The sequence below is a fragment of the Vanellus vanellus genome (genome assembly GCF_965231255.1).
Source record: "Vanellus vanellus genome assembly, chromosome: 6".
NCBI lineage: Eukaryota > Metazoa > Chordata > Aves > Charadriiformes > Charadriidae > Vanellus > Vanellus vanellus.
In genome coordinates this window covers 12,726,482-12,746,391 of record NC_138911.1, presented here as the reverse complement: position 1 = coordinate 12,746,391, position 19,910 = coordinate 12,726,482, and the positions used below count along the sequence as shown (strand labels likewise).

The 19,910-nt window shown below is 38.6% G+C and overlaps 1 protein-coding gene across 4 annotated transcripts in view; it reads right to left on the bottom strand.

Annotated features, from left to right (window-relative positions):
- DENND5A (DENN domain containing 5A) overlaps positions 1-19,910 on the bottom strand; it is a gene marked incomplete at its 5' end in the record, with an annotated part of 69,329 nt that overhangs the window by 24,011 nt on the left and 25,408 nt on the right. For all 4 annotated transcript variants that reach the window (XM_082485111.1, XM_082485112.1, XM_082485113.1 and 1 more), the window contains 6 exons: positions 1,292-1,385; positions 2,034-2,184; positions 2,647-2,881; positions 3,810-4,025; positions 6,127-6,444; positions 16,082-16,269. In XM_082485111.1, coding sequence (XP_082341237.1) covers positions 1,292-1,385; positions 2,034-2,184; positions 2,647-2,881; positions 3,810-4,025; positions 6,127-6,444; positions 16,082-16,269 — 1,202 coding nt within the window. The remainder of the gene's footprint in view (positions 1-1,291; positions 1,386-2,033; positions 2,185-2,646; positions 2,882-3,809; positions 4,026-6,126; positions 6,445-16,081; positions 16,270-19,910) is intronic.

The window sequence follows — 19,910 nt, the reverse complement described above, 5'->3', positions numbered from 1 at the left end:
AAAGCAATCATGAGGTTACAAATCAACTCTTCTTCACTTCTGTTACTTCTAAGTAAAAAGTACTTTAGAGTTATCTGAGCATATGGAACACGTCAAAGCCAGAAATTACTAGTAGCTTTTTTTTTTTTTATTATGTAGACATTCTTCTATTACATGGTTATGGATGACAGATGACACTATACTTCAACAAAATTTTAACAAAACAATGAGAAAATTCTGGAAATGAGTACACTGGAAAGGCAATTAAACTCATCACTACCATAAAATAATGAACTGGACAAAGATATTTGATTTTGACAACATTATCCTTACAGACACAAGACTACTTTGAAATTCCAATGGAAGCTTTTCTGAATATTTTTAAGAAGGCAAGAGAATATTGTCTTCAATGAACAACACATAATTAAACAAAAGAAAAGCTCTGAGGTTACTGAACAAAAAAATGAATTCTGATATTTTAAACCAGATTATTCTTGGAATCACCCATAAATCAACATCCAGTGTAACAGTTTGCAGTCTCTATCATACGAATCAGAAACTGCACTGTAATTAGGTCATAACACCCAGAACTTTCAAAATCCCTTCACCACAGAACTGTGTCAGCTATAGAAGCACTGGTGAGAGAAGTTATCAGTTCAGAAGGTGGGTAAATAAGCATCACACTGTGCTGTGTAAAAATAGGCAGACACAAACCCAAGAGCATGGGTGGGATTCACATTCCCACCTTAGCATGAGGTTGTGTGTCAATTTCCCACCATAAGACTTCTTTTATGGTCTACAGAAGGAAAACAAGCAACACCAAAAAGCAATGCTTCTGCTTTTAAGATTAAATTAATCACTCTCTGGAAGTGGTTAACTTTCCTTCATCATATATACAAAAGAAGCATAGGGTGTCGAAGTTAATTCGAGACTGGAAATACATGGCTAAAAACTGTTAAGATTAACTCCTCCCTTCCCCCTCCCTGTCGTGCCCCCCCCCTTTTTTTTTTAAAAAAAACAAACAAACAAACTTTAAAGCTTGTGATGACAATTTCAGGGAACATACATCCTATACATAGGATGAAATAATTTTGTCCTGAGAGGGGGTAAAAATGGCATAATTTTTAGAATAAGCAAACTAAGTATTTTTGGTCTGCTAAGGACCAGGAACTTCCTTTGTATTAAATACAAATAAGGGAGAGTAGAAATGGACTGCAAGTAACTGTCTGGACATTTTATAAAGGTTACAGAGCATTATTCAGGCCACCAAGAAAAAAAAATAATCAGATCTCTATAGTTGAACAGTTTTCACCTCTCTCTGATCATTGTCAAGACGCAAGTGCTCTGTGTGTTGCTTCTGTCTGTCCTTCCGCCTCCACTGTGCAGGAGCATTTCTCTTTGTCCACCTACAGACAGAGGAATATTATTAAGCAAATGTCAAGAGTTAGGTGAAGGGGAGCAGCAATGGGGGAAATAAGAAGTTTCTGTCTTATTGTATATTGAACATGTCAACATCAATTATATCAGATAAAGTGCAGCTGCAAATACACACAAAGAATCTCTGTAGAAGAATCCAACATTGGGCAACCAAATGACTTCAGAAAATTAGATTACATACTCTTATTTTGTATTTTTCCATTCTTTTATGATATTCAGTTACAATTTACACCTTTTTCCTCTTCCTTCAAAGTTTTTATAAGAAGATATCGTAAAATATTTGCTAGCTCTTAATTGAGATCCAGTAAGGAGATCTGCTTTTATACCGACAGTAAATATGAGTAACTCAAAATACATCAACTATAACCTCAAACATAATAGGGTTTTCTTAAATCAATTGGATTCTGGAAGTTCAGATTTAAAAAAGAAAAAAAGGAAAAAAGAAAAAAACAAGAGACATAAAAAACCCACCACACACAACCCACCCACATCATCTGACTTGTTCTCACTTTAAAAAAATAAAAAAAGATACCGAATTTGCTTTCTAGTACCTCTGCTTTAGTACCATTCTATAGTTCTTGCCAAGATCCAACACCTGTTTGTCCTAGCTTACTCACTTGTTGCTTGCTGGTCCAGTGGATAAAACATCAGACTGAAGCTTGGGAAAAAATCCAAGCTCGTATTTCCCTTGTCCAATTTTCATGTCCAGCAGGTGTGGGTGGACTGCAGTATGATCTATTTTTGCTAGCCTTAATTCAATAGATTTCTCTGAAATAGTAAGAAAGTTAATTCTTTTTAAAGCTGTCTTCATCAGACATGCATCTATAATCACACATCCTCCACTAAAAGCGATCTCAAATTTAAAATAGGAGGTGGAAGTTTCTTACTGACACCAACAGGTACACTAGCACAGGAGTTTATTAAACATCAAAGAACTGACACCAAAAGGAGAAAAATCTATCTTCTTAAGCTCAAACATTTTTCACACAAACCATGCAGGAAAACAGTTGAGTTTAATTAAACTTTACATGAGCTTCATCTCACATCTCAGCTTCCTATGTAACATTTAGTTCCCCAATTACGCTTTACACCTCATCTTTTTTGGCCTTTTTTTTTTTTTTTTAGGTTTCAAAGCATGAATCGTTACTTAACTTTAACCTATTGTCCACAACAAACAGCACTGACTAGTTGTATTTGCTTAAGTGTCAAAATGTGGCTTATTACTCTTACCAGCCTCATCAATGGTTGTGCACTTTTGATACATAGATGTGCGCAGAGTTGGTGTCCTAACATTTAGCAGCCTAATTTTATCCACTCTAGAATCAAATACTCTCAAAATAGGGTCTTTATCATCTTCATCATGGCACATAATCTTATTGTCAATAAAAGATGCAAACATTTGGGTCTCCAGGAATCTTGAGAGGAAAGGCAAATAAGGTTCAGGCTGGTCCGACAAGAAAGATGCCTAACAAACAAGAAGAGATAAGAGTGTTTGGGACTTTGCAGAGATACATCCACCAAAAGCACCAATTTTTGTTATCAAGGATATATTAGAGTGCTTTGGTGGCACTTAAATCCTAGTTTTATTACACTCATGAATTCTATCTCTGAAACAAGCAGTCTATATGAAATCTTCAATTTCATGACAATCAGCTACTGTATAGCACAATAATTGTTAAACTGCGATTTCAGCATTTCTTTAATTTTCTAAAAATTTCATCAGAATCGCAGCAAACCACAACAACAGTACTGCAGGTGGGGATATTACGTACTTCTGGCTGGGCTCAAAGCTTTTGAAGTTGATGAGAATCTTTTCATACGATTTGATGGGAATCAGATTAGTGTTTTAGCAGGCAGTGCTGCAACATAATCTTCACCCACATGAACTACCCTGCTGACAAATATCTGATCTCCAGTAAAGAAGACAATAGTAAGATCTGAAGAACTGGGTCTTGCGTTTCCGTAGAAAAGAGCTAGGGATACATTTTGTACACATGTATGTAAATGTCGTGTGGGGTCACGGCTTTATCCACTAACATATTCAGCAATTCCTCTGGTTAAAAATAAATAAATAAATAAATAAATCCCTTTCACTAGTAATATTAAACCTTAATGTAGAGGTTAGCCGTAAAGTGAGGCTTTCCAAGTTATTTACTACAGCAAGTTGTATTTTTCTACAGTATCCTTAAAAGACTATCTTTATCTCTCTAACTGTATGTATATGTTTTTCCACATGATATACAAGATGTGACTTCTTGGGGGAACACTGAAATTTAAGGCAGAAATTACAATTTTGACAGTACTGTTTTCCGTTTTATGGCCCAGTAAAACAGTATTCAAACCTAAGATTTTGTTTACTTTTCACATTGACATATCTTCTTATTACAACTTACTTTATCAAAGTTTTGCATCTGTTCCCTGTTTGTAAACCAAGATTCCTTGTCCTGACTGGGTTGAATGACAAATACTTCATAATCTGCAAACATTTGTGTAAAGCGGTTGGCAAAAACTTCACGGATTTGAATGTTCAGCTGGTAAATCTTGAATTCTTCTTCATCACACTGTATTTTAAGATCCTTTTTGCTACTGGTCTCCTCTCGCACCTCCAACTGAGAAAGTAAGGGAACACCAAAAAAAATTGCACTGTTGCTTTGTCAGGTATTCTAGGTATACAAGACCTTAATCTGCCATTCAGCTGCTACTGCTCAAGGTAACATTTCAATAAAAAAAAAAATACTTACAGTTTCAAGCACTGTAATAAAACAGCAACATCAAAAAAATCTAGAAAGAAACCTTTATCTATACAAGTTCTAATTTCAATAATAAATCATAACCTACTTTAGTACTGGTTGCACTGGATATGCATTAGATTAAAAAAGGATAGATAACAACCATATACATGTCCACATGCCATATACTTAATTTACTTTCTTTTACCCTTCAATCACCTATTTCTGTCTGGTGTAATACAAGTGCAGGTTTAGTACTGTTACAGTTCAATATGTACCAGCTTTCAAATGAAGACGGAGATGCACAGTAAAAAGAAGCTGTGCACATCTAGTAGCCAATTTCCTTTAACCTAAGTCCTTAGCAGTGTAATGTACAATTCATCACTACACAGCCCAGAGTAATATTTAATGAAATAAAACACATTATCAGTTAACACGTATTTATGAAAACAGCAATATGAGATTCAGATATTAGTTTTGATAGGAATTGAGTATCTAGAAAAAAAAGAAATCAAAGCCACAAGCATTCATGCACTAGTTTGAATACACATTTGCTACCCCTGCTTTGCTAATTACTATGAGACACCACCACACAAAGTTAGACATAATATCTAGAGTTTACAACATCTGCACAATGATGCAGTTGCTGCAGCTGTCCCACGCTTCTTAAAGCACCTTGGTTATAGCAGTCCAAGGCTGGCTATAAACAGCATCCTACAGCCATGCTCTGTGCTGGAGAGAGCTCTGCTATTCAGCCATTTGTTCTAACCGCATCCAATAAGTAGCTCTTGACCCCTATACATTCTCCATTGATTGGGTATTTGGTAATAAGCAGGTTTTTTAAATTATTTAAGTATTGGAGAAAATTTTGACAGTTATAACCCATACACTCCTATCATCACAAAAAAAAGCTAGTAAAATGGAACTACTATGAGAGAGCACAGAGTAGATAATGCCTAAATGTGCAAAAACTTACAAGAAATTAAGACCTGTACTTCTCCCATCGCTTCCCAATCCATTCAGCAAAAGAACAAAAACTTATTACCAATTTTCTGCTAAACAAGAAAACAATGCACAAGAAAAAACAGAGAAGAACAGCTCATTTCAGCATCTGATCCTGTCTAGTAACCAAACGCTTCTTGTAACCCCCCTGCAGCTCCCTCCCCACAAAGTGGCTCTCCTCCCCATCCTAGTGTAGGTCACACAATTTCATCTGTTTGGCCCCACCTGAAGCCCAAGTTACAGTGACATGGGTAGGAATCAGACTTAGCAATGAAAAACTCATCAAGATAATTCAAACATGCAAGAAATAAAAGATTTTCTGAGAAAATCTTCATTCTACTCCACAAAGGCTCAAAAAACCCACAGTGGCCTTTCAGGTAATACCGTTTCTGCAAAAACACCAGCAACATTTTTCCCCCAATTCTGGTCACCCAAAAAAATCCAACCAGGGTCACCACAAGCTGTGCACATTCACTTTCTGGGAATCAGACACTAACGCACTTTACAACATCAACCAGGAAAAAGAATCACAGTATCTCTATGGCAAGCATATTATATACAAGCAAAATTATATGTATTCTACACACAACGAGAAAGTTACCTATAGAAACCAAGATTGGATTCCAGCTTCAGAATTATCTGGATGCCAGTTTTAGCCATGTAAATCTCAAGAAAGTGCTATAAATTTAGAATAAATCTTAAAACCAAGAATAAACAAGACAAGGTGTATTTTTAAACACACTATCTTGGCAAAGAAACACTTGGGGGTAGCCAAAGGTTTCCCTAGATGTTGTGGGGTTAAATCCCACTCTCCCTTTCCCCCAAGCTTGCCCTTGTCTCTACTGAAGTTCACAAAGTTTGTGAACATATTATCCATGAAGTTCTTTCCAGTGAAGACAGACAAACAGAATCTTTGGACCATGACTTCAGACCACCTGCTACTGCAGGTAGAGAGAATGCAGATAACTTCATAGCTTACCTTTTCTAGACTAACGCCCGTTCTTTTAACAAGCGCTTGGAGTCTTGCAATAGTCTCGTTTTCCTTTAGCAGCTCATAGGAATTCAAAGGTGATCCTGCTATGTTCCCATTTCTTTTATCAGAAACCAGGTCACATGCTCTGAGGCTCTTCATCTTGGAGGCACTTTCACTGCAGTGAAGGTTTCCCTCAGGTGGAATTCCAAAAGCCATTAGTATCTCTGAAATTTCCTGAATGAACTCAAGTTTATTTGGGAACTGGGGTAGGTCTTCTGGCAGCTCGATGAAATGGTTGTCTACATCCACAAAGCACAAATTAGCCTGGGATTTAATTTAGAAAATGATACCATTACAAAATTTGTTTTCTAGGTACAAAAGAGATTGTAGCATACATTATGTACAGATGTATGAACTTTTTCATACACAAACCGCTAGATTTTAACTACAGGATATTTGTAACACTGTTTTGTACATGTGCGTTCCTAAGCAGGTGACTGCTTGCTGCTCAGATTATCAGTCCACTCCTCTAAGACATTTGGCAAATTCCATTCTAAAAGGTCTACTGATATAGCAGAAGCCGCAATGAAGTTATCTTCTCTTTTTTGTAGGCATTTTGAGCACTAAGGCAGTTCCTTGAAGGAGTTTAGAAGTTTGTACCCAAGGGGAAAAATTAATCGAACTAGTTTCTGTTCTGCTTTCCTGTTCCAATCTCTACTTCATTTACGATCAAAAAAGACTAAGAAGGAAAAAAAAAAAAAAAAGAGAAAAGAAAGAAAAACCACCTATGTGGCTTCCATAGCAACATCAAAAGAAGCTATGCATCTTTCAAGAATTTACCTCACCCTATATTTGGTGAGGGGGGGTTTCCCCTTTTGGCTTCTGCATTGCAAAATCTGTAACAAATGGTTTCCTAATGTTACATAACTACATACTTCACAGCAAGAACCCCATTCATGTGTGAAATCTGCTTGGAAAGTTAAGTATAGAGAAGAAATGTTGCTTTTCTGTAGAAGCATTTCAGTTTTTCTTCACTGCAGAATTCATGTGGACTGTCACTTAGCCTTCCCTATAAAAAAAAAAAAAAAAAACCCTTCACACAGATTATGGGGTACTTTCAACCAAGCTTCATCACATTATTCCAAGAGGCACACCTGAACTCAGGTTTCACTACAGCTTTGCAGCAAAAATACATACCAAGTCATGAGAGCTAATAGATCTCCAGTTATTTCTTATGATTCGATAAGTGCAGAATGATAGAAGCACTCTCACAATTCAATAGGAAAGAAAGAATTGGAAGAGATTAACCTCACACTGAACTAATGACAGATGATCCCAAAAATCAGAGCAAGGTACACAAGCAGTGAAGCATCAGTAAGGAAAAAGTAGTTCTGGTGGGATTTTACTGTGGGACTGATCATGGGTAGACTAGGATAAGCTGTGCCTGACAAGACCCCTTCACTTAAGCAAACTACTGTGAAAACATACATTTAATACTTACGACAGATTTAGCTCTCTTGGCATTTCTGCAGAACAGAGTTAGGATATCAATTCTTCTTAAAGCACAAATAACTGTTGTGTTTGATTTCTTGAACTTCAACATTAAAATTAAAAGAACATTGTAAGTCTTAAAGCAGAACTCCACTGGACATATTACGCTACATTTGCGGAGAACTTTGCATGAAAAAGTCCAGTTATGCTCTGCTACAATGTTACCCACAGTTACAAAGGAAAACAGAAGAATTCCAGTTCTCCATTTCCTGATGTTTTAGTATTTTAATTTATTTATGGTATTTATTTCTTATGCTCAAATGAATGCATATAAAACAGCTTAGTAGCCCTTGTATAGATCCTTTACTGTAAATTAAACCACAAATTGAATTAGGTGTTGCAAAAGAATCCAAGGTCAATAAATAGAACTAAGACCTTGATTCTGAAACAGCTTCTGGTGCACCCTAGAAAAAGTTTTTATTTTTTAAATAAGGCAGGTGTCAGCATTTAGATTTCCCCAATACGAACATTGCTCAAACACAGCAGGTATTGTGTGCGCCTACCTAGCAAGGCAGCTCCAGCGGCAGGCTAGGGATGCACGCAGAGTGCATCTGCTGCTCATTCAAAGAAACATTCAGGACAAAGGCAGAGTGTGTACACAAGAATTCTCATGTTTCAAGTAAGCACCTGAATTTAGGAACTTCAAGACCCCCACTCTACACATGGTTCTATGACAATTATAAGTCAACTAATATTTATCAGTAACACCATAAGCACTTCAAGACATGAGAGAAATAATGCCTTGAAACTAGGCATAATGCGTGCCAATTGGTGCTGAGGGAAGAACAAAAAACATTTACTTCGTCACAAGCTGGCGGAAAAATGTCAAGACAGACTCATTAAGAAACTCTTCAAGCAGTTTAATCGCATTTATTCCTTTTAAACTCTCTTTAATTGATGCCATTAAACTCTCCTCCTTAAAGACTACCTTAGCACAGATTCTGCAGAAAACATCACTCCTGGTTAAGCCTGGCTGTATCTAAGTGCGTGGCCAAAAAATAACCAAACGTTAGCCTTACCAATGTAGAGATTCTAGTCTTCACACTGAAAATAAACTCCTTGCCAATGAAGAAAAAGCCAAATGTAATGCTTACTAAAATTGCTTGTAAGTATCTAGGCTCATCTGGCTAATTCTTCCAACAGTTAAATATCCTTTCTGGAGTGTTTCTCTTTAAGAGCAATACACATACTTTAAATACTCTAAGCCACTAATGATGATTGCTTATCATGCAGCTTACTATTACATTTCTCAGAATTTGCCCTGTATAGAAGCATTAAAAAAAAAAAAAAAAAAAAAAAAGAACTATGTTAGTGTGCAGCGATACTGTAAAGAGCGTAAAAAGTATTTCTGGGGACACTCTACACTTAATTCAGTGCCTGGTTAATAACCCATAAATTAGAGGACTACCTAGAGCAACATAAGCAAAGGAGATTCAGTAGACAAAACTTTCAGAGACTGAGGTCATCCTCAAGAACTGCACTTCTGAAAAGGCCATGTTCTGCAAAAATTAAATCCCAGATAAATAAACTGCCAGTAACAGACACCAGAACACCAAGTCTCACAATGCTGCTACACTACAGATTCAACAGAAAGGAGTACCAGCAAGGATAGAGGGGGTCCCCACCTTCAATTTATTTTAAAAAGCAAAAGAAACTAAATGGCAGTTATTTTTTAAGAAATCATAGCCATCCAAAGCATTTTGCATGCTAGGAACTGGGCAAGTACACTAAGTAGAAAAATAAAGGAATTCTTTGATCACAAAGTTTTAGTTACTTTGTTTCTGGAGGCAGCAGAGTTGAGTGAGCTGTGAATAGCTGACAGCTCTGCATGTAAGCCTCAACGGATGCACTGATCATCATTTTACACATATAAATTAAAATGATATAAAGACAAGATCCTTAGCAACACATGTAAGCAGAGATACAACTGAAAGAGCATCCTTCAGTCAGTCGCTTGGTATTTCAGGTCTCTAGAACAGTCAAATATTCTTTCACTTGTTGCTGAGGTATCAGTTTTCTGGCCAAAAGAAAACCTCAAATAGTTACACACCACTTTAATCAGATTGTTACAAGACAGGACACATAACTTCATCACACATTAAAATGATTCTCCTGAGACACTACACTAAGGAACAAGGGTGTCACATCCTAATTTAAAAACTTGTAATTCCCATAAATTTTTATCATCACAAATAATGGGATGTCCAGGTGAAAGTCTTACAAACCTTAGAAATGTGGATGCAAGTAAGTCAATATTCACGTATCTGATGCCAAAGCCTGGTCCCCTGAGGTCAAAAGCACAACTTTCTATTGGTTCAGTGGGGTCTGGACTACACCGACCAATTCCAAACCCAGAGGACAATTGCAATTCTTTAGTTTGACCTCAAGTACAATAAGGGCCAAACCCCCACACATATCTAGCAATGCCTGCATCGAGCTCATATCCTTCCTTTCAGCTCTGTTCAAAAATACAGAAGGAAATGATCTAGGTTCTGCCAAAAGGACGTCTAAGGAGGAACTAATATTCACTAATAATGAATAAGCTCCCCACCCTCCTGACATCCTAAAGAGAAGATATGCTTTATTTGAAACATTAATATGTAATTACATGGTATGCAACTAGTTGCCTACAACAATATAGAACAGTTAGTTCTGACAGCACAATCACCACTACTTGAATTCTCTGTGCAGCACAGGTGCTCAAACCGTAGGTTACATACAGGTTTTCACATCCCCTCCTAGCCAGTCAGATTGGAACATGGTTCTGAGTTAAGACTTCTGCTTGAATACAGCATTGAAAAGCTAAAAACCATTCATCTACAGCATTTCTGCAGCACGTATCACCTTTGTGTATTAGGTCTCAATCTTGCGAATAACCACCCCCTTCACTTAACACACAGAAAATATGGACATGCAAATTTACACACACACGGCTGGCTTGTGGAACATGTGTTTACAGTGGTCCTAAAGTCTGAAGGATGCTCCTATGCCATTCCTGTAAGCAAACGGTGAATTTATGCTCAGCACTACTGTTCTTCATGTCAACCCAGAATTTATGACTGAGAACAACTTACAGCTGCAGCTTTCAGAAACATGAATTGAACTCTTTAAGTGGCTATTTAACACTGAAATACAGGAAAACATAAAACTGAAGTTTGTCAGTAAATTTGCAGTACAATCAAGGATCCATCACACCAGCAGAAGGCCTGAGAATGCATACAAAGCAGTGATTATCTTTGAAAAATAGTTATCTTGGCCAGTCTGGTCTAAAGATGTTGGCATCAAGATGAAAAAAGCCTTTTCAAGAGATCTTATCTTCTAAATCATCACACAAAATTAAAAACCCACAGAATTTGTTAAGATTTAGTATTAAATAACATCTTTTTAATGGTTGAAATAAAAATACTGAAAATATATATCTGTCTTGTATTACCAGAGAACTGGATCTTAGCTTTTAAAATCTTTAAACTTTTCTAAAAGAAAAAGCTATTGCCCAAGACCCTTGGGATCACTCCATTAAAAACAAGCTTCTTTAATGAGATACTAATTCTGTTTGATTTAACCAGTGCTGGAAGACTCAGTGCTGCTTATTTTCACTCAAAATAATTTAAATTTCCACCATTCTCCTGCATTACAGAGTGGCGAGATGCACATGCAAATCCAGTAGCATGAAATGGCCCAGATTAACTTGCTTGTTAAAAATATATTGCTGTAGCACTGCAAACATTTCTTTAAAAGGAAATTCAAATACACATCAAAAAAACAATCTTACTTTAGTACTTGCTGGGTTTATGATCTGCAAGAGAGCTAGTTTAACCACTTTTTTGATCAATTTAACTGATAAACAAACCACACGTTTGCCAGCAACATCTGAAACAGCTACATGTTCTTCCCTTCCCCTTTGGTTTTTGCAGCACCTTTATCTAGCACTGCTTCTCCCATGACCCCCACTCTTTCCCTTCTGGGTTCCTTACAAGCCTCTGATGCAGCAGCTACCAGTGAAACCACAAGCACGCTCATGCATACAGAAAGAGCCCTCAGCAAAGCAGCAATACGTATAAGAACAAACTTAACTTTAAGTGCACTGTATCACTGACATGTACAAGAAACTCAACCCTACAGCAAACCTCGAGTCTTTTTTACAATTTTACTGGGCCACGGAGAGTCAGGTCTTCAAGTCATTGGTGAACTTCAATGAATTCTCCATCATGCACTGTTTTCTGATGTACCCAAGGGATAATCTAAACTTGAATTTTGCAATAATGCAGGAGGGCCACGAAGATGACCAGAGGGCTGGAGCACCTCTCCTATGAGGACAGTCTGAGAGAGTCGGGGTTGTTCAGTCTGAGAGAGTCGGGGTTGTTCAGTCTGAGAGAGTCGGGGTTGTTCAGTCTGGAGAATAGAGGGCTCTGGAGAGACCTTATAGCAGCCTTCCAGTATCTGAAGGGGGCCTACAGGAAAGCTGGGGAGGGACTTTTTACAAGGGCATGTAGTGATAGGACGAGGGGTAATGATTTCAAACTGGAAGAGGGGAGATTTAGATTAGATATCAGGAACAAATTTTTTGCTATTAGGGTTGTGAGACACTGGAACAGGTTGCCCAGGGAAGTTGTGGAGGCCCCATCCCTGGAAGTGTTCAAGGCCAGGTTGGATGGGGCATTGAGCAACCTGGTCTAATGGGAGGTGTCCTTGTCCATGGCAGGGGGGTTGGAACTAGACAATCTTTAAGATCCCTTCCAAACCAAACCATTCTATGATTCTGTGATTTTGCTGAAGGTTTTAATCATCATCTGACAAACCATCAACTTCTAGGATACAGCTGGGTTTCCATGCTCCCATGGTAAAGCATTCCCTTAAAGCACTAAAGACGTGACCAAAATATGGGAGACTGCTACCACAAGCAAACCAATACAAGCCTTCTGGCATATGTGTGCAGGACTTAAACCAAACCAGACTGAGTCAGGACAGATAGTGTTTTCACATATATTAGCCTAAAACACTTTGAGCAAGACAAACTAGTCTTTTTAAAACTTCATTATAAAACCACAAACAAGTCTACAGCGACACAGAGGCATCCATTCTATGGCTGGATAGCCATATTATATTCTTCCACAATGCCCTTCAACTGAGAAGCACTAACTAGATTTTCTGTCAAAGGTCACTTTTCTGGCCCTTGTCTAAAGTAGACATTGCTTTCTTTAATAGCAGCTGTCCCATGCATCCATGTAAACAGACTAGCAACAGGGATGCAGTTTATGCAATTTCAAGACAAAGGAAAAAAAAATGGGTTTTTTTGCAGAACTCAGAATAAATTAGAACATAGAACAGCTCCTTTATATACCCTTTGCAATAAGTGAGGAAAATTCTGATACTTAGTATATCTATGAATCAGGAGCCTAGGGGCAGGACGTGGAAATTAAGTTCCTCATATAACCCTGATGATTTCATAAAGGATCATATACATTCCAAACTTGAGATAAGCAATGTTAAATATTAATATCCCTTTTGTTGCTGATGATAAATTTGTCTTTATTGAAGAACAAATAACAGAATCCATACGCCCTCTTCTACTGTTCTACAACACATTTTATGCACGTTCCTTGTCAGTTTCTATGTTAGGAATTAAGTGTAAAGCTTCTTTGGCTCCTTAATTGAAGGGTATCTGAAAGCCTAATCATAAAGCAAAGTAGTTTTGGGATGAACCTGTAATCTGCAGTTCTAAATATATTAGAGCTGACTGATTAAATTACTAATATCAGAAATAGCAATAATGACCGGCATTAGTGAGACCGGCATGCACTTTGAATTCCACTTTATATTTAAAAAGGCTACGTTTACTTCTTGCTGCAACACCAGGTTTTCAGGGGGTTTTGGTTTGAGGGTTGTTGGGTTTTTTTTGAAAGTAAACCCTCTACAATGAAAATCTTAACAATAGTGAGCTCCTGTTCTTCCCAGTCTGTTTTGCCTCAGATAAGCAAATCTATTGGTATAGGATAACTTCTTAGTCATCTTTGAAGCCTCCAGTTCAAGTCCATTTCTATGCTATAACTACATTCCCAGCCTGCAGTACTAAGGACTCCAAGAGTTCACAAGAAACCTTACTCAGGAGTGACCACCAAGGGGATTTCTCAGACTAAGTCATACTCATCGCGTACAAACATTTAAGAGCTCACTCGCTGAATAAGAGAGAAAAGCTGAAGCTTTGGAAGGACAAGTTTAAGTTCCATCACATGGGCACATTGCTGCTGCTGTCTCAGTCCTGTGCATCCTCCCCCCTTGCCCTCCCAGACAATTCTGATCTCTGTAAGATGCTATCTACTCCTCCACATTCACAAAGGGCTATCTGTAAAACAAAATGTAAATTGAGGTGTCAGATTATTTTTTTTAACATCTAAAAATAGATCAACTACGTTATTTTAAAACTCCAAAAGTAAGCTGATAAAGCTCTTCAAAACCATTTACCTTTTAAATAATTAAAATATCTATTTGAAATTGTTTGTTTAGTTGGAAGTATTACAGCAATTTTAAAATGAGGAAGTTCTTTACGAAAGGAAGACAGTCCTTTAGAAGCTTGTTATAATAGTGAAAATATTCACGGTGCAGATTAACATGCATATCCACATGTCCATTTTACTTCACCAGCTATCCTCTCTAACAAGTATACTAACCTTATTAATAAGGCCTGTCAGTACATTCAAAATTCTGTATAAACATAGTAAACCAAAGCAATAGACTGTTTCCATGGGAAGAACATACATTACTCTGTTATTAATTATGCCAGTGTAAAAAAAGAGAGGGAGAAAAGACAGAAATTAAGAGATTAAATACTTTAGTTTTCATAGAAAAAATAACACAGTTTGAAGAGAAATTTTCCTTTGAACTTGCCAGGAAAAACAAATGAAAACTATCAGCATATGGATTTGAGAAAAAGAGCAATGTTGGCATGGTGACCAGACTGGAGGTTCACAGAAATATCTTGTCTTTAATTTCACGCAGCTTTTTTCAGAATTGTGTGTGTGTGTGTGTCAAGCTATGTTGCAGCACTGCCTGATAACGAAAACAAAAAACACCAGCACAAAGCCCTCTGCCTGCCACACTTATGCTTTCCTGGTAATGTAAACGATAACAGAAGAAAACAGGCAGAGAAAACAGCAGAAATTAGAAAACCCTACGAGTGCCTCTAAGTAAGGTGTTTCCCATGGTTTACCCAGTCCCTCCCCTGCAAAGTTACACCTACAAGTAAGCAGACTCTAGCAGGGACCAGAGCTGTGTTGTTCCACAGCTAACAACTCTGCAAGCACTCGCTTCTCACAGGGCTACCTGATAGAGGTGTCCAGCTTTTTGACAACAGCCAGCCAGACCATACTGTAACATGCAGCATTTTCTATATACAAGAGCAAATAAACCACTCAGTGCTCAATGAGAGAGGTCATTCAGATGACCGATGGAACTGCCTCACGAGCCAACCACGCGCCAGCTGCCTGACATACTTCCCATAGGTGGTTACTGGCTCCTGCAGACGTTTCCGTTGCTACCTCAGGTAGCACTCAACCACTCTTGGTCCCCTGATCCTCACAACTAGCTCTTAAACTCTCTCTTGGTATGTCCTTAAAAAGAATACTTGTAAAGACAGCAGTGGGATAAAGTAAATAAAAACAATGTCTAAGCAGTGTGAACGTAGTCCCCACCCCATGTAAGAGTTGCAGTACCTTTACAGACCATTTGCTTCTCCTTTATACAGTGGCTGGTGTTAACAGAGACTCACTACAAAGGGAGGACTTCCTGAGCATTATCCCAATTAGCACCAGTTTACTCAAGTAGATACTGACACTTTGCTGCCGACTAAAGTATGCATTCTAGAAGAAAATTTGACAGAGTTTTGGTGCAGACACCTGGCAGGCTGGGACCATGTAAGCCAACACTAACTCAGAAATGCAGTGTGGGGAAACCCAGCCTAATCCTGCGCACCCAGGAACTGGCCCAAGCACAGCAGAGTGCTGAAGCCAGTCAAGCTTTGCTCGCCTGGCATCACGCAGAAGCAGCTGTATGGCCTTTTGGCCACAGTTGGTGAATTCACATTGCATTTTTTTGCATTTCCTAGCACTAGAGGGCTAAGTTTTGCAGCACAGGTGTTCTTTCTGTAACCCCACTGCATCAATACCTGTAAAATCACAGTTTAATTAAATCACAGTTTAATTTTATCAGAGCATAAAGTATCCAAAACAGGGGTTTATTTATCTATTTCACCAGATTCTCTCCAGCATCTCCACATAAAAAAGTAAGAGCTCTCCCAAACCATAGCAAGCAAGTACTTCACAATGGCTGTTACAGTTAGCACTAGTGTTTTGGCTCATTTCCCACTTCCCACATAGTCATGTACATTGAATCCATCAAGATGAGCTCCTCTCACCTCTTGAGGAAGTTCCAGCTTAGACCTGTCATCCAGCCCATTAGAGTGCAAGCCCATAAGGTAAGGGACAGGAGCATCTAGAAAATGAAGGAGGGATGCTGGAAGGATAGGAACATACACATGCTGCCACTGAAATGGAAACATTAGTGCTGTGATGGTCTCTGCCACAGTCATCAGTCTCTGATAATCTGAAAAAGACCAAGAAAAAAAAAATACAGATTTCTTTCACAAACATTTTTAAGTAAACATACCTAAGGTAAAGAAATGAGAGCTTGCTTTAAAACAGAAACCACAAAACCAAGTACTAGCTGAGCAGCATCTTAATGAAAGCCCAGACTTGTACATCCAAGCACATTTTGCTGAAACAACAAAGAGAGCTCAACGCAAAGTAGGTCATGCTACGAGTCATATGGAAATGAGCAAATTGAGGCTTAGCATCCATTAAGTCACCCTCTGCTACCTATACAGGGTTACCAGGAACACCAGTTTGAGTATGGGAGCAGTATTGTAATTGGCTAAGAAACACATTGGAAATAATTTCTTTTCTCTGTGCTTATGGCTTTCTATGGAAGCCTTGGATGAAACCCAAGGCATCTGGTATCTCTCAGATAAGCATATTTTAAAAGAGTGTTTAAATGTCTATAAAGCACGCTGTATACTAGCCAACCCAACAGTGTGACAGAAATAACTGTGTAGAAAATAAAAAGGATCAGCTTCGTTTATCCTTTGCAATGTATGACTGAAGTCTCAGTTCAATGTAAAAACATCTCATCTCCTCCTAGATTTTAACAGCAGTGCTAATTGCACCTGTGCAACATGTATACCAAAAAATCTTTTTATTCCGCAGCTGGTGGCTAGAGCAGTTAACATTGCAGTATGCTGGGCCAAAACCTTGCCCTCCTCTTTTATACTACAGAATCATCTTTAATGGTTTTTGATATCTATGCACCATAAAGGAGGAGGCAACACCAGATGAACTCAGAGCGTGTGGTTTAATACAACTGCTGAAACATTCAGAATGCTTTTGAGCTGCCAGGCTGGAAAGAGTATAAAAGAAGCTCACAAGACTAAGATAATACTTACCTTCAGTCAAGCTATAATGATACTGCAACAATATGCAATTCCAGCCAGGGAAAGGGGGTGGGGGGGACAGGGAAATAGAGGGAAGGGAAAAAAATTAGTATCCTTCATATATGTGTTAATGTGTGGGGTATGCGTGTCTTCTCCCAACATGTTCATAAAACTACAGACACTGTGAAAATGAAAGAGACACTTGAACGCACAGGTCCGGGTGTTGAGGTTTGTGAAGCTGTGGCACACACAGAGTGCAGATGAAAACTGCAAAAATAACATTTGTTCTAAACAAACCCTCTGGAGAAAAATTAAGCTTAACTGTGCACTTTCTAAGATTATGGCTTCAATTCTATCCTTTAGCCATCCTCTGCTCAGACTTCAGATAGCAGAAGACAGAGGGCCAAGAAATTCAGTTCCTGGCATTCATGATTAATTTTGTTTGAACTCAAAGTTGCAGAGTTTGGTGCCTGCATGGGGTCTGCAAAGAGTCCCGAAACCAAAAAGGAACTCAGCAAAAGTTTTGCTAACATCAGTCATAATTCTGCAATCTAAGCTTTTGCTTTTCCTTTTCAGATCAAGCTCTGCTGGTGGAAAAGGTTACTGCAAACAGCTATTTGTCACTGCTTCACAAGTAGATCTGCTGTGACTGAAGGAGCCTTCAATCAAAACAAGTGAGAATAGATTAAACAGTTTAAAGCTTTTGCCAAAAGCTTACTTCGACAATTAGGGAACAATCAATGAACATCACCAGCAGCATTCCCCTAGTCTGCCTGGACACCAGTCTCTGCCTATGCAATTACTTATTGGTTTGCAGCTTTAATCACAGCCTGACTGCAAAGAAGTGATGAATTATTGATAAGCCTTGAGAAGAAGAATCCATTCCATACCCTATTTCCTTCAGCTTTAAAAGGAACTTTAAATGTAGCCACAGATATACAAACATTCCAGCTGGTTCCTATTCAGCTTGTTTATTTGAAAGAACAAGTCTCAGAATAGAAACAGTGTTTTCCTACTACATAACAGCCCCCTGTCTAATCCTGCTGGCTAATTTAAACACAACTTCCCTCCCTCTGTCATTAAGCTAACTTTAGGATTAGCCTTTCAAATTAATTACAAAGGAACATCAATAATTCAGAACTTCTATCCGCTCAGCAGCTATCTCCTGCAACCAAGTTATCTGCATTCGCAGCTCTCCGATCACAGATATCTACATGGCTTAAGCCATTCCCAACTATTTGGCCTGCACAGTCGCAGCTTGCAAGCAACAATGACGACATTCTGCAGACTTCATGCACGTCATTGCATCCCAATAAAGAATAACTCAGGCAAAAAAGCCAGGAGGCCTGCATGGATGAACGAGGAGCTCCTGGACATGCTCAAAAGCAAAAATGAGGCCTACAGAGGGTGGAAGCAAGGACAGGTAGCCTGGGAGGCTTAAATCTGGCCAGGGACATCAAGGGCAACAAGAAAGACTTCTGTATGTCAGTGATAAAAACACTAGGGAAGATGTGGGCCCTCTCCGGAAGGAAACAGGAGACCTGGTCACCTGGGATATGGAAAAGGCCGAGGTACTCGATGACATGAGTCAAGGGAAGTGTTTCTGCCCCTCTATTCCACTCTCATGAGACCCCACCTGGAATATTGCGTCCAGCTCTGGAGCCCTCAACACAAGAAGGATGTGGACCTAGTGGAGAGGGTCCAGAGGAGGGCCACAAAAACGATCAGAGGGCTGGAGCACCTCTCCTGTGAAGAGAGGCTGAGAGAGTTGGGGTTGTTCAGCCTGGAGAATAGAAGGCGCTGGAGAGACCTTATAGCAGCCTTCCAGTATCTGAAGGGGGCCTACAGGAAAGCTGGGGAGGGACTTTTTACAAGGGCATGTAGTGATAGGACGAGGGGTAATTGTTTCAAACTGGAAGAGGGGAGATTTAAATTAGACACCAGGAAGAAAATTTTCACTATGAGGGTTGTGAGACACTGGAACAGGTTGCCCAGGGAGGTTGCGGATGCCTCAGCCCTGGAAGTGTTCAAGGCCAGGTTGGATGGGGCATTGAGCAACCTGGTCTAATGGGAGGTGTCCCTGTCCATGGCAGGGGGGTTGGAACTAGACAATCTTTAAGATCCCTTCCAACCTAAACTGCTCCATGATTCTATGATGAGGAGCTGTTGGCAAAAGGCAAGGACAAAGGGAAGAAGCCTGCAAACATAAACCAAAATAACATAAATATTTTCTTAAGTTATATCTATCCTGAGAGGGTATGGAGTTTTTTTGGTTTTAAAAAAAGAAGGAAGCAGCACACTTCTTGTACCAAAGCATTACATAAGATTTAAAAATAACAGTAATAAAAAATGTAAAAGAGGGAAGAAGCACTTCAGTGGTGGTCTTGCTGTTGTTTTTGAAAGCAGAATATGCTTATTCTGGTGCAAATGATACAGGGTCTTTTGGCTTTGTATTGTTCAAGAGCACTGGTACGGAAAAAAAAATGACATACCACTAGTGTGCTATTATTTTGGAAAGTATTTAACTGATCACTGTGCAAGGAAAAGAAAATCCACTACTTTAACACAGCCACTTAATAACACAGAAAAAGGAAGATTTGTTCTTCTAACCAATTACTGTAAGTTAAATACATTATCCCTTAAAAGCATGTATAAGAAGCTATTTACACTTGTATTTATATCTAGATATTTTCTTGTTGATCTGTAAAAAGCAAGTAAATCCAGGAAAAAGAAAAATTGAGGGGTCTTGGGTCTGGAA